The sequence below is a fragment of the Poecile atricapillus genome, chromosome 2 (assembly GCF_030490865.1).
Source record: "Poecile atricapillus isolate bPoeAtr1 chromosome 2, bPoeAtr1.hap1, whole genome shotgun sequence".
NCBI classification, from domain to species: domain Eukaryota; kingdom Metazoa; phylum Chordata; class Aves; order Passeriformes; family Paridae; genus Poecile; species Poecile atricapillus.
Window position 1 is genome coordinate 78,499,058 of NC_081250.1, and position 13,592 is coordinate 78,512,649.

General features: G+C 43.3%; 1 protein-coding gene across 5 annotated transcripts in view; it reads right to left on the bottom strand.

Annotated features, from left to right (window-relative positions):
* The window catches only part of OTULINL (OTU deubiquitinase with linear linkage specificity like), a 35,882-nt gene that overhangs the window by 15,604 nt on the left and 6,686 nt on the right, over positions 1-13,592 (bottom strand). For 2 of the 5 annotated variants that reach the window (XM_058833589.1, XM_058833588.1), the window contains exon 1: positions 8,909-9,074. The exons of 1 other annotated variant lie outside the window; for it this stretch is intronic. In XM_058833589.1, the coding sequence (XP_058689572.1) occupies positions 8,909-9,002 (94 nt within the window). In that variant the 5' untranslated portion in view covers positions 9,003-9,074. Of the gene's footprint in view, positions 1-5,429; positions 5,471-8,908; positions 9,075-13,592 lie in introns of those variants that run through there. 2 more of the 5 variants (XM_058833591.1, XM_058833590.1) reach the window with 2 other exon arrangements.

Sequence of the window (13,592 nt, forward strand, 5' to 3'; positions counted from 1 at the left end):
AAAAGCCAAAACTTCAGCTTTATTCTGCAGAACTCATGGTATTTGTATGGAAGCAGCTGGAGTGTTTAAACCCTGCTCTCTCTCCATCATTTCAAGGGCAGCACTTTCAAACTGGTATATTTTAATTAGCTCAAACACACAGAAGTCCTCTGCCTTTTTGTGAGAATGCATTACCAGGCACTTCTGGCCTAATATATTATACAAAAAAAAGCATACTGAAAGGTAAAACTGACTGCATCACGATAGTCACTGAAATTTAAGTTATCAGTGTAATACTGAAGTCATAGCTAACAGAAACATTTCATAAATATGTGGTTCAAGAACTCAGAATATTCTGTGCAAGAGCTTTCTATTTTGTGAAAGCACAGTAGTAGTAGTAGTAGTATTATGCATAATAATATCACTGTCATTATTGTCATTGCTAATGCACAGTTGGTATTTTTACATTTAGATGCAAGAGAAATTTCAAGTGTTTTGAGGGAAGTTTCCACTCTATACATCAGTTGCAGGGATCAAGACACCACAGCTCCCTGACACCTTTGCATTTTCACAAACTGCCTAAAAACTGGAGTTACGTAGCAAGGACTAAATAAAATATAAACCATGCACCCCTGTAAAATATAGTTAAGTGTCACCTTGCATATCAAGCTCTCTTTGAGGGGCTGGCACTTGGCAGAGGCACAACCTACTTTCACTTGTAAAGTAAAAAATGAAATACAGGGTACTGGATAGTTTCTGACATGGAACCCAGCAATATAATTTTGAAAGTTCTTCATTTATATGAAACCCCCTATTTTTAAGGCCTTTGGCAAGAACGTCACAATTGAAATTCTTGTGCAGGAAATGACCCAAAATGAAACCAGAATTAAAGGACAATAAACATATCTCCAAGCTGCTCACAAACATGGTGCTGTGCTCAGAGCAAAACTGGGGAAAACAGGTAGGGTTTCTCTTTGTTGTACAGATTGACCTGAACCAAGTATTTAAGTTTGCTGAAGACTGATTTTGCACACACTTGGCAATTAAAACCTTGCTAACCATTCGAGGCAGGCAATTCTGCCCTCCACTGCCGTGAGGCCCCACCTGCAGTACTGCATCCAGCTCTGGGACTCACAGCATAAGAAGGATGTGGACCTAAGGGCGCAAGGTCCACAGAGGAGGCCATGAAAATGATCAGAGGGATGAAGAACCTCTCTTATGAGAATACACTAAAAGACCTGAGGTTGTTCAGCCTGGAAGGCTCCTAGAAGACCTTAAAGCACCTTCCAGTAGCTAAAGGGGCCTACAAGAAAGATGGAGAGGGACTTTTTACAACGGGATTTAGTGACATAACAAGGGGAATGGCTTTAGATTTAAAGAGGGCAGGCTTAGATTAGGTATTAGGTAGAAATTCTTCACTGGGAGGCTGGTGAGGCACTGGGACAGGCTGCTCAAAGAAGCTATGGATGTCCCATCCCTGAAAATGTTCAAGGCCAGGCTGGATGGAGTTCTGAGCAACCTGGTCTAGTGAAAGGTATCCCTGTGCACAGCAGGGGTTTGGAACCAGGTGGTCAGTAAGGTCCCTTCGAACCCAAACCATTCTGTGGTTTCCCTGGTGGCAGATGACCTTCGAGCAGTGCCAAGCACCTTGCCTTGATGCTACTTTGCTGCATTGATACAAGGGCAGACTTGATGATGGTCAAAGCCCCTCGGACACCATGTCATATCAAGGCACTGGTTTGATGCTAAGGTACACATTACTGACTTTCATAGCATCATTTATCCAACATGACTACCCAGCCCTGGAAACATAAATGCTAAACACTTCAAATATGTAGAAAACCTCAGCAACATGCACGGACAAGGCACCTGAGACTGGGTCCTGCTGAAGACCACGAGTAGTACTAGCAAAAGCACCAGAGACTGAGCAGATACAGCCACATCTTGCCACATCTTTAGCCCTCCACCATCACAGAATACGGCTCAAGTAAGATAACACATATCTTCTGCTCAGTCTACAGCATTCTCCTGTAGAAGAAAAATTTGTTGAAAGAAAAATGTGTCAAGCAAGTTGCCTTGCTTGACACATCCCTCTGCACAGGTACATAGTGGCATCTGTCCTCACTGGTGACACGGGGACAGGAGCAAGAGACACACTTCCTCTCTCTGTCAGGAGCTTCCAGCATGTCCCCATATGCTACAGAGAAATCCCAAGCATTTGGGTCTGGATCTTGAGGATGTCAAAAATGTATAGTGTATAGAGCAGTGAAAAAATGGGAAGAAGCTGCAAGCACAGTGTAACGCTGAAAAGAAACCAAAGTATGCCGATTTCAAAATTTCTCAGAAAATTAATGAAAAAGCAGTAGAAGTTTTGAAGTATTTTTCAATGTTTGTCTTCACTGGACCCGTCTCAAGAAGGGGACAGTATACCCCTTATTTCCTTTTTGTCCTCGTTTATGCTGGGACACAACTTTTATGGGGTTTTTTTGTTATGCTTTTATGTTATCAGGAAACAGACAGTACAACCATGAGTTATATTGTTCATGGGAAAATGTCAAACTTTCCATCAAATCAAATTTTGTAACATACAAACTAAATTCTGACACCTCAGAATTGGTACAGGATCCCTAGCAACAAACTCCCCTCTTAAAATTGCCAGTGACTGCTTTTTACATTGCTGCAGCTGAAGAAGTGTAACTCCTGTTTTCTATCATCGAACTCTGACTTTTTCGCAAATAAGTAGTTGTTTTTCAGTCTTTCTGAAGGGTACAGCACTGTTGTCTGATCCAGAGCACTGCAACCATGCACTGAGGGACTGGCATCTGCTATGCTGGAAATTGCAGCAATGGAGCACATGGGCAAAGCTCCCTGTTGCTGCTGCATGCTGGCACCATGCCAGCTGCATTACCCCACCAATGCAGAAAGGATGCCCTGTGTTCACCAGGCCTTCCCAAAGTCCATCAGAGCAGAAATCAGGTCCTGAAATGATTCAGGGACAGATGTCAGCAACTCAGATTAGTGTTCCACTTTAAAGAGTACTATAACTCTTTCAGAAGTTAGACTGCCATAAAAATGCCATTAGAATATGACTTAGGCAACCCAAAGGTAAATTAAAAAAAAAATAAATTCACAGCCTAAAACAAGAGGAGATTAAAAAGCTCCTTAAGGAAAACCTTATGCCATTCTATCACACCCATATTTAGTTATGCAGGTGTAATGAAAGCAGTATAATTAAATTACCTTTTGACTCCTGAGCACTGGTTATTCCCTGTGTTTTTAAAACAAGGAAATTATAAGCATAATCGTCTCCCCTAGGACAGTTTGGCTCCATGACTCCCACAGTTCAGCTGTGTGGGGTCAGAAGGTTCAGCAGAGGTATTTCTGAAATCTCAAACTCATTCGCTTGGGTAGTCATGCAAGATCAAACATTTTCAAACACTAAGCTCAAGAAAAATTTCATACATTTTTGAAAAACCCTTTAATGTTTGTTGTCTAATCCTTGGTAGATAGGATGTGAAGATTCAACTCGAAACTGTACCTAAGAAACAAGGTGGATAGAAAGTCTTGATGCTGAATGGGAAATGAACACCACCTAGGCAGGCAACATGTTCCAAACAGTTTAACAAAGTGGAAAAACAACCCTTATATTCAAAAATGGCAAAGAATCTCAGAACTACAAAAACTTAATTTCTTTTCAACTCCAAATACAGATACCCATAAAAGCACTTAGATTTAAATGCTGACCAGCATTTTCATGCTGTTTCTTCCCTCCAAAATAAATGCTAACACCTTTCACCTAGTAGTGTTTTATAGTTAGGAAAACAGCATCTTTTCCTCCTAGCACAAAGAGACCCTTCAATTTCTAATCAAATTATTTGTCCGCTAGCAAAGAAATGAAATTCTTAAAGTAGCACATTTCAGTGACTACAAAGAAGCTTTCTTAGCCTGTCATTATTTCCTGTTTCACGTATTTTGCCTCTGTTTCACCACTTGCTGAAAGTGGAGTGGGCCAGAGGATGGAAGTGGGAATAATGGTACTTGCACATATTAGCAATGGAGCAGGTAGCACTGTGCTAGCTTAAATACACTCACTAAATACCACAGAAATCTGCTTCTTTCTCTACTGCAAAAATGAAAGTATAAGCTGCTTACAGTTTGTACAGCTTCTCCAAAGAGAAAACAAGCTGGTTTAGTTAGAAAGGCAGTGCAAAATGAGAGCTGGATGAGTAACCATCAGAGCAGAAATGGATATCACAGAATGTACAGCAGAAAAGCAAGCTGCTAGGGCATGGTATCCTCAGTCTAAAAGACCGCTTCTCAGTAATGTAAGAGATCACAGGACCATTTAGGCTGAAGAAGGCCTTTAAAATCAAGTCTGTTAACCCAGCACTACCAAGCCCACCAATAATCATATCCCCAAGTGCCACATCTACATGTCTAATAAATATCTCCAGGGATAGTGACTCAACCACTTCCCTGGGCAGCCTGTTCTGATGCCTGAACGCCATTTCAGTGAATAAATTTTTCCTGATATTTAACCTAAATCTCTCCTGGTATGACTTGTAGCTTGGGAGAATAGACTGATCCCACCTGGCTACAGACTCCTTTAGGTAGTTGTAGACAGCAAAAATGTAACCCCAGACCCTCCTTCTCTCCAGGCTAAATAGCCCCAGTTCCCTCTGCTGCTCCTCATGGGACTCCAGACCCTTCACCACCCCTGCTGCCCTTCTCTGGACACATTCCAACACCTCAATGTCTTTACTGTAGAGAGGGACCCAGGACTGGACACAGGATTAGAGGTGTGCCCTCAGCAGTGCTGAGCGCAGTCGGACAATCCTGCTCCTGCTGGCCACACTATTGCTGATGCAGGATGCCCTTGGTCTTCTTGGCCAGCTGACACCGAGGACCACCTGCAGCTAGCCCCTCCTGGGTCCTCCTGAATCACACCTGCATTTATGAACCCCTTTTTCCTAAACCTTCACCTTTCTGACGGGAATACAAGACAGTCTGCAACACGTAAATCCATACTGCACACAGTGAGGAAAAAAATAAATACAATAAAAAATTACCGCCCCCGAAGCAAAGAGCCAAAGCCCGGCCGAACCCCCGAGCTGCAAGCGGCGCACGCCGCTGTCTGACAAGCAGGACCCCCGGGCAGTGGGCGCTCCTGCTGCACTCGGGACACGCCATTCCCCAGGGCAGCTCGGCCCTTCCCCGCAGGCGGTGCCCGCAGCCCCCGCCCCGCCACCACACGGCGAGGGCGCATCCTGGCCGTCCCGCCGGGATGGCCCCAGGAGCGGCTTCCCGGGAACCGCCACCTCTGGAAACGGCCCCGAAAGAGTCAAGTGGAAAATAAAACGGGAAAAATAAAGAAAGAGCAAACAAAGGTAAAGCCTCGGCGCGACTTGAGGCACCCTCCGCGCCCGCCCGCCGGCCCCGCCGCGCCTCACCCACGGCGGCGCTCCGCTCCTGCCGCCCCGGGATCCAGCCCCGCTCCTGCTTCCCCGGGATCCAGCCCTGCTCCAAAGGCAGCGCCGGCACCGCCCGGGGCGGGGATCCCGCGGGGCCGCCCCGCTCCCGCCCGGCCGTGCCCCGAGCCGCGGAGGAGGGATAACCCTGTCACACCTCTCGGCCTGTCTCCCGGCGGAGTTCCCCATTTCCCCAGCAACCCCGGCCGCTCCTCCGCCAGTGAGGTACAGCTTGTGCTTGGGCGTGACACGACGCTGTTACATTTTATAGCAGCACGGAATCATGCAATGGCTCGGCCTGGAAGGGGCCTGAAAGATCTTCTGGTTCCAACCATCTGCCATGGGCAGGGACCCTTCCCACTAGACCAGGTTGCTGAAAGCCCCATCCAGCCTGGAACTTGACTCTTCTGGGGATGGGGATGCCTGAAACACTTCTGGGGATTCCAGTTCGCTGAATGGAAACCAACACCATCATCATCATCTGTTTGAAATATAGTCATTAAATGTAAACAAAATTTAATAACTTTGAAGTTATTGGTTGGTTTTGTTTTTTTCCATATAATTAAATATTGATTTCCTTACTAATTCACTCTTTAACAGGATGGTGTGCATTCATCCAAAAAGAAATTCCCCTTTGCCAAGTACCTTCCCTTGTAATAGACTTCTATGTGTCATTTCTCCCAGAGGTATGTAGAGGATTTGCATATACTGATGTACTTTCTTTTCTGGTTACACATTAAAGAACAGTTTTATTCCATCTCATTACGGACTTTGCAGGAAAAACAGAAAGGAATTGTGATGGTCCTAACAAAGACTTGGATCTTTCACGGAGTTACAAGCAGTTTGTACAGCCAAGACAAACTTACACAGTCTTTTGTTACTGAATTTTGTTTGGTTTTGTTTGGGGTTTTTTCCCCCTAAAATATCACAAGTTATTAAAATGGTTGAAGATCAAGACTTTTCATGAAACAGTGAAGAGATTTGTATCGCCTGGCATGAATATCAGATTGTTTCTCCCTCCACCTCAGTTAATCTGGGCTAGAAACAAAATAGGGAAAACCTGCTAAATACCGGCATGGCAAGCATTCTTACGTGCACTCACAGAAAGCCATAGACACATTTATCCACATAAAAGAAAATCTAGGCTTAAAACCCAGCTAAAAATAGCAAAAGTAAATAGTTTACTTAAGAGGCCTAAAGCTGTCAGTTGTGTAAGTAGCACTGTGTGCTGCTGCATCAAAAAATCCATTTGGAAAAAAAAATTCCGAAGTGCCACCTCTGTGCCTCTCCAGAGCGTCGGTTACCTGGTGCTTTCCGTCTGGACTCAGAGGTTGTGTTTAATGTAGCTGTGTCTCAGGGACTGAGAGAGATGCTGCCAGGATATAGCTCACATGGCATCCACCTGCAAAGGCTTGAAGGTGTTTGGAATTTATTTATTTCCACATCTTGTCTGCAGTTATCACATACTTCAGCTTCCCTTTCCAGCTTTTTTCTTGCCTTGGCCAGGCCAGTGTTGGTGGCAGAAGATCGTTTATCATTGCAGATAAATCCAGGTTTGCATATTTCTGCCTTCTCTTAACCTGTGTTAAGATCTTAGGATTTAATTGGTGACTCCTTTGTGCAGGTAGGCTTGAAAGTGGATGTTTATCTGGCTGCTGACTCATCAGAGGAGAGAGATGAAATGTTTAGTACAAATCAAAAAATTTAGCAGATCAACCCTTGTATCAGCGAGTTCTTCCGAATTCATGGCTCTCTGCTCTCTCCTCCGTGCATTTATTGAGTACTTCAGTGCAATCTGGAGCATGGTCTTGAGGCTCTATGCATGGGAATAAGCCCTGGGACAATCAATCAATCAATCAATCAATCAATCAATCAATCAGAGATCACTTACATGAAACCTCTTGAGAGACTTTTAAACTAACACTGTCCGTAGTGCCATTTCTGTCTCCTTACAAGCCCTTTCTGGACGTCTTCCCTGAGTCACAAAGAGCTCTCTAGGACCTTTTTCCATTTTCAAGCTTTGGAAGGAAAATGTTGTCTCTTCTCCTTGTGAGTGAGATAGGACTGCCCCTACCTGCCTCCCTCCTTGGTGTTGGATACATACACCACTGTAAGACTGAGCCAGCTAACACGCAACCCTCCTGCACTGTTGGACTGCTCTGTGTGTGCTGTTCTTGTCAGCTGAATGTGGGTTAGGATAACCCTGGAGAGAGCAAGCAAGATCCAGGTCTAAGCTGGGATCAAGAGCACAAACGGAAATAGCAGTTAACTGGAAGGCAGTTTCTTTCACAGACTGCAGAACTGGAAACATGCTGCTACAAAGCTTCAGCAAGCTTCAGAAAATGTCAACTTCCCCAAAATATTTCAGAGAATCATAGAATGTTAATGGCTGGAAGGGACCTTGAAAATCATCTAGTCCCCCTCACCCTTCCAGGGATGGGGCATCCACAGCCTTCCTGGGCAACCTGTTTCAGTGTCTCACCACCTTCACAGTAAAGAATTTCTTCCTAATGTCTAACCTAAATTTCCCCTCTTTCAATTTGAACTCCTTGTCCTAGCACTGTAGTTCCTGACAAAGAGTCCCTCCCCAGCTTCCCTGTAAGCTCCCTTCAGATACTGGAAGGTTGCTAAGAGGTATACACACAATCTCCTCTTATCCAAGCTGAACAACCCCAATTTTCTCAGTCTGTCTTCCTGGAGGTGCTCCAGTGCTCTTACCGACTTCATGGTCCTTCTCTGGACCTGCTCCAACAGAACAATGTAAATTGGATTCTCTTCCTCCAGACTTCCTGGTCGTAACATTTTGCATATGTTTCTGATACTCAAACAAGGCTATCTGCTGATGGCAAAGTTCTACAGCTTAGGGATATTTATGACATTTTTTTCCTCTAGGGGAGTATTATGAATTTTCCCACAACATGAACCTCCAGGTTCTTTTGCAGACAATGGCATTTCCAAGCTGCAGCCATGACTATGACTACCTCCCTCTGCTTGTACCAATGTGAGAGTGCACAGCAATTACAGCAAAAGCTTATACTGAAAGCCATTGCTAAGCGAGTGTGAAGACATTTTAACCACGTATGTTTAAACCTCCAAATCAGCAGCCAAAGAAACTGCTGTGTTCATCTGCAGGTGAGCAGCAGGATTATAACCATGGCACAAAGCATGTAAACAGTTCCAAATGAGAGCTGAGACAAAGGCAGCAGTATCCAACCCAGTAAAAGTAGGAAGCCTAGGCGCAGAACTGCTAACAGCTTCCTCCTTCAGGTTTTCAGACCAATTTTTAACAGTCAAGAACCATTTCCTTGTTTATTGTAACTTATTACTATCAAGGTCAGGTAGTCCGACACATAGGTAAAAGTAGTACCCATGTAGCTGTAATCAGCAGCACAGGATTTTTCTCTAGATGATCACCAGCTTGTTGATATACCAAAATTTATAGCACAGCACTATGAACTTACCAATACTTCTCTCTGAGCTAATTCTGCTTCGCTTTTCTTGTTCAGTGAAGTGGTCTCTGTTCTTGCTGACCCTTCTGTCATGCTGCCTCTGCATCTCCTCTCCAGAGTATCACCCCCAGCTGGATTTCTCTCCCCTGACTGCTTTTTTTCTGGGGTTAGAAAATGAGTCTACAGACTCAGCTTGTCTTCACAGATCAACAAGCTGTGAAAGGATCTGACTTCCTGTTTCATTTCCGTTAAAGTTTTCAGAGTCACGGAGGCTGTCTATGCTTCTCCATATCCAAGCCACAAGAAAAAATTGAGCATAACTCAGCTATTTATAAAGGTCACATTGCTACGTCCCTCTGCATCTGCCAAGTTGTTGGAGGGATGGAGACTGCAGGGTGTTTTTCAGACTGTGATGTAGCACCCATACATGTCTCTGTCTCAGTGGTAGTCCACAGAGAGCCGCAGCTTCTCCTTTTCAGCTCCAATGTCATGTTCAATTATTAAGCTCTTAACATGCAATCAATGTGCCTCCTGTAGAAACAGCTGGACTGTAAAGGGGAAACAGGTGCTCCATGCAAACATCCCTTCCCATGATTATGGACCATGCTATGTAAAAGCAAAGTTTACAGAGGTATGGTTAAATCACTTCATGGATATGGGATTTTTAACTAGAGTAAGCTAAGGGTCCTTCAAGACGGTCTTTCTTTTTCCACCCTCACTCATTGTTTTAAGTTAAATGAGAAAAGTGGTTTCTTACTGTCTAAGACTATTAATTCCTTCTTAATTATGCTGTTGGAAGATATATCACAATTCTACAGCTTACAAGTTCACTAAATCTAGTCTCCCACTCTGAAAATACCCACAAGTTCTTGTTTCAGAGGGACAAGCAGCCACTTGCCTTTGCCTCCCAGAGATTCCTACTCTGCTAACAGTTGCTTCACATTTCAAATTAAAAAAACCCAGTACAATTACTGACTCATATTTTCCCTTTCACTAGAATGTCAGCTTCTCTTTCTACCCCTTTTATTACAGTAATTTTGTCAATTTAGTTCTAAAAATGCTATTTTTCCATAATCACCTAGCATCAAAAATGCTTATTTTTTAAAAAATTTGAAAGGTGGTGTTTGGGATATAGGTGTTACCTATATTACATTATTCTTTTTGTTTGTTGGCACCTCAGGAGTTGAAGGTGAAATCTGCTCTCCCTGCTCCAATCCAAGCCTTGGGCCCCATGACTTCAGGCCTGCTAACACTTCTTATTTCACCATTTACTGTGGAGGAAGGAAAAGAGCAACAACAAAGCACTTTCTTTCCTAAAATGTTCACTTGCTACTTTTGAACGCTCTCATGCTGTTCATGCTCGGTGCCAGTGAGCATCCAAAGGCAGTAAGTGAACTCCTAAAAACAGTGTTTAAATGTGTGTATATACACACACGCATTTATAAGTATATAGGCATATTCTTTCTTGTGTTTGTTCCATTCCCATTAGCAGGACAAGACAGTTCTGAGAGCAGAAAAACTGTGGACTGGCTACAGGACCAGTGCATCTCCAAGGGAAGATCTGGAAATAAAATTAGTAGTACAGAAGAAAGAAACAGAGAACATGCCCTCTTTTTTCCTTCCTTGCTCAACACTGGGCATTTGGTTCACTGGGGTTTTTTGTGGGTTTTTTGTTTGTTTGTTATGTTTGTTTGTTTTTAATAAAGCAAAAAAAGGAAGCTGTTTAGTTTAAATTTTACAGTGAACATTAACTTTCTTTTCTGCATTGACTTCCCTTTAGTCACCTTAAATTCCTCTAACGTACTTCTTAATTTTGGTTGGGTAGTTTGGTTTGCTCTGGCCATAAACAGTTCTGGACATTCAGCACTTCCTACTCTTCATCTCTTCTTGCAGTTTCCACATTCTTTAACCCACATATCATAATTCTCAGTCAAGCATAGCTGGTTCACCTGGATAACTCTTTAATATCTCCTCAGGCTTTATCCAAGTAGGAAAAGCATGAATTACCTCCCTTTCCTGCTGAGCTGGGGCATAAATATTTGCCCAAGATCTGAATTTCTTCCATACCCTGTCCTGGTTTAGGGCACCCTGTGAGCATCTTTAGGGCATGGTGAAAATGCTGGGACATCTGAACACTGTGAGACAGAGAACTTGAGGGAGGTTTGGAAAGTGATGCTGTCTTTGATCCAACAGGATTAGGTGACAGGCAAAGAAAGGCTCCAGAAGAGAGAAGAGGGAAAACCAGGACCTTCTGCACCCCTTCCACGCAGGAGAGCCCCAGCTATGCTTCGGAATTGGACTGTTCCAAGAAATACAGGATGAATTCCCCATATACACCATGAATCTTTTTACTTAAATTAGACACAGCTAAGAGGTCTATGCAAGGTTATGGAGAAAAGAGAAAGACAAACCTTAAGTAGAGATGATGGGTTTCATATGCTGGAGGCACCTGGGCTGACAGAATCCACAAACTAAGAATAGCTGTGTGTTACTAAATAGTGTTTGCTTGCATGCCTGCCTATATGCACTCTTTATCACATTCACATGCTGACAAGGAAATTTCCTTTGTCCACCCCCACACTTCTATGGTGGGTGTTATCAGGCGGCCTCTCCTAACCGTGACAATCCCTTGTGTTTCTGTGAGGTGCAGCAAATGAGCTCTGCACTTGACTGTACCACAGCTCAGTGTGGTGATACACTCACCAGTGATAGGAGAGCTTTTGGTTTTCAGCAGCAGCTGGGAAACCCAAACATGACATGGCACAACATCACCCAACCCTCTGAATGTTGTGAACACAAGATGGCCACCTGAATTTGTCCTGGAGTTGCAGGCACTTCCAACTCCACTGCTGAGCCCTGGAGCCAGCTTCTTACTTCCTGCTTCCTTTCTCTCTGTGGAAGCAGATTAAGGTTACAGAGACAAATATCCCCAACCTCCACTGGCATGTAGTCACTTCTGTTCTGCTGTAACAGGTTGTCCTACCATCTCGTCTGATACCTGGAAGAAAAATCACCCTTTTTTGGAACAATTATTCTTATTGCTGACAACTTTCTGCTGCAGCTGGATAGGTGGGGGCAGGAGAAGTGCTGTCACAGGCAGGTGCTCAGTTGGTTACTTACTGGTTCAACAGGTACCCTTTTCTCTCTGAAGACTAGTAAGGGGAAGAGCATCAATACAATCTACTTTCTAGATTTTGGGAGCATTGCCTCCTAGTGCCTAGGCTTGGGCACAGAAAAACAGCTTCCTCGAGAAGAAGAATCTCTATTACAAAATCTGTCATGGACCTTGCTTTTTAACAATTCTTTTAAAATCAAACACTTTGTACTTGGAATAAGAGTCCATATTATGACATACTTTTATTTAGAAATCAACATGCAGAGGTTCAGCTGTTTCTCCTTCATGCTGAAAGATGCCAGAAGAAACATACAGCCTATTTGTAGGCACTTGTCTTTTTTTTTTCTTTTTTCTTTTTTTTTTTTTTTGTGTCAAGCATCAATCCCTGGCTTTGCAACAGTGACTAAATATTTATGTTTGACTGCCAAAAGTGCATAGCAGCAAACCAAAGCTAGCATTTTAATACTTGTGTGATATGAGTGACTCACTAGGACTAAAGATGTGAGCACCCCCTTCCCTGGGGTTCTCTGAAGCAGGAGAAGCAGCTGCTTTCTGCCACCCCCTAAGAACCACTGCAGTCACCAGGGATGGCTTGTTTTGTACAGGAACAGCAAAACAGGGTCACTGTGGGAAAGAAAGGGGCTCATTCTTTTTAGAGGAAGGAGACACTCCAACCAAAACCATCAAATGCCAACAGTGAAAAGAACAAACTTTCTTCAGCTGGAGACCTAATAACAAGCAGGAAAACAAAATACACATAAAAACCATGTAAAAATGAAAGGAAATCAGTAGCCTGTACACATAGGAACAACAATGGAAAAGTTATGGAGAGACAAGGGCTTGAGCACTCACATCCCCCCCTTTCATAATGCAGCTTATTGATCTAAATGTGTTTAAGATTAACAGAAACAGCGACAGAAGGTGTTCCTTTCTGAAAGACACTTTGTGCAGCTGGTTGCTTATTCAGAATTGCAAAGATAAACATCCTGGTTCTATTTGCCATTTTTTTTTCTCCTATCCCCTAACAATTCTATTCATGCTGACAGCTGAAATTAATATATGTATTTCTTCATTTATCAGAAAAACAACCTGCTGCTAAACTAATATAGCTATACTTAACTGTGTATTTCACAATACAGAAGGAAGGATGACATCAATTTCTTTTAATTAGGATACGGGACAGGAATTCAGAAGATGAACATCTCTTTTTGCAGTTGCCAGAACCTTACATATCTTCAGCAAATCCTTTTACCACCTCTTAAAAAGGGAGAAGGGAACTAAAAAGCTTCCTCCATCTCTAAAGTGAAGCTTGATGATTAAAATGGAGAGCTGCTGAAAATACCATGGTGATGGAGACTCTTCAGCTGAATATACAGCCCCCGCTGTGATAACAAGCAGCACTCCCATCTCCCTCTGCAGTCACTGACAATAAAGACACTACTTTCAAGGGATGTCAGTACCTTCCTGGCAAAGGATCCAATGATTTCTCTTTCTGTATTTTTTTTTATGGATCTTGCCCTTTTTGACATTTTGCTATTTAGACAGTGAGTATTAGGATTTCTACTTTTCTGGCAAATAAAT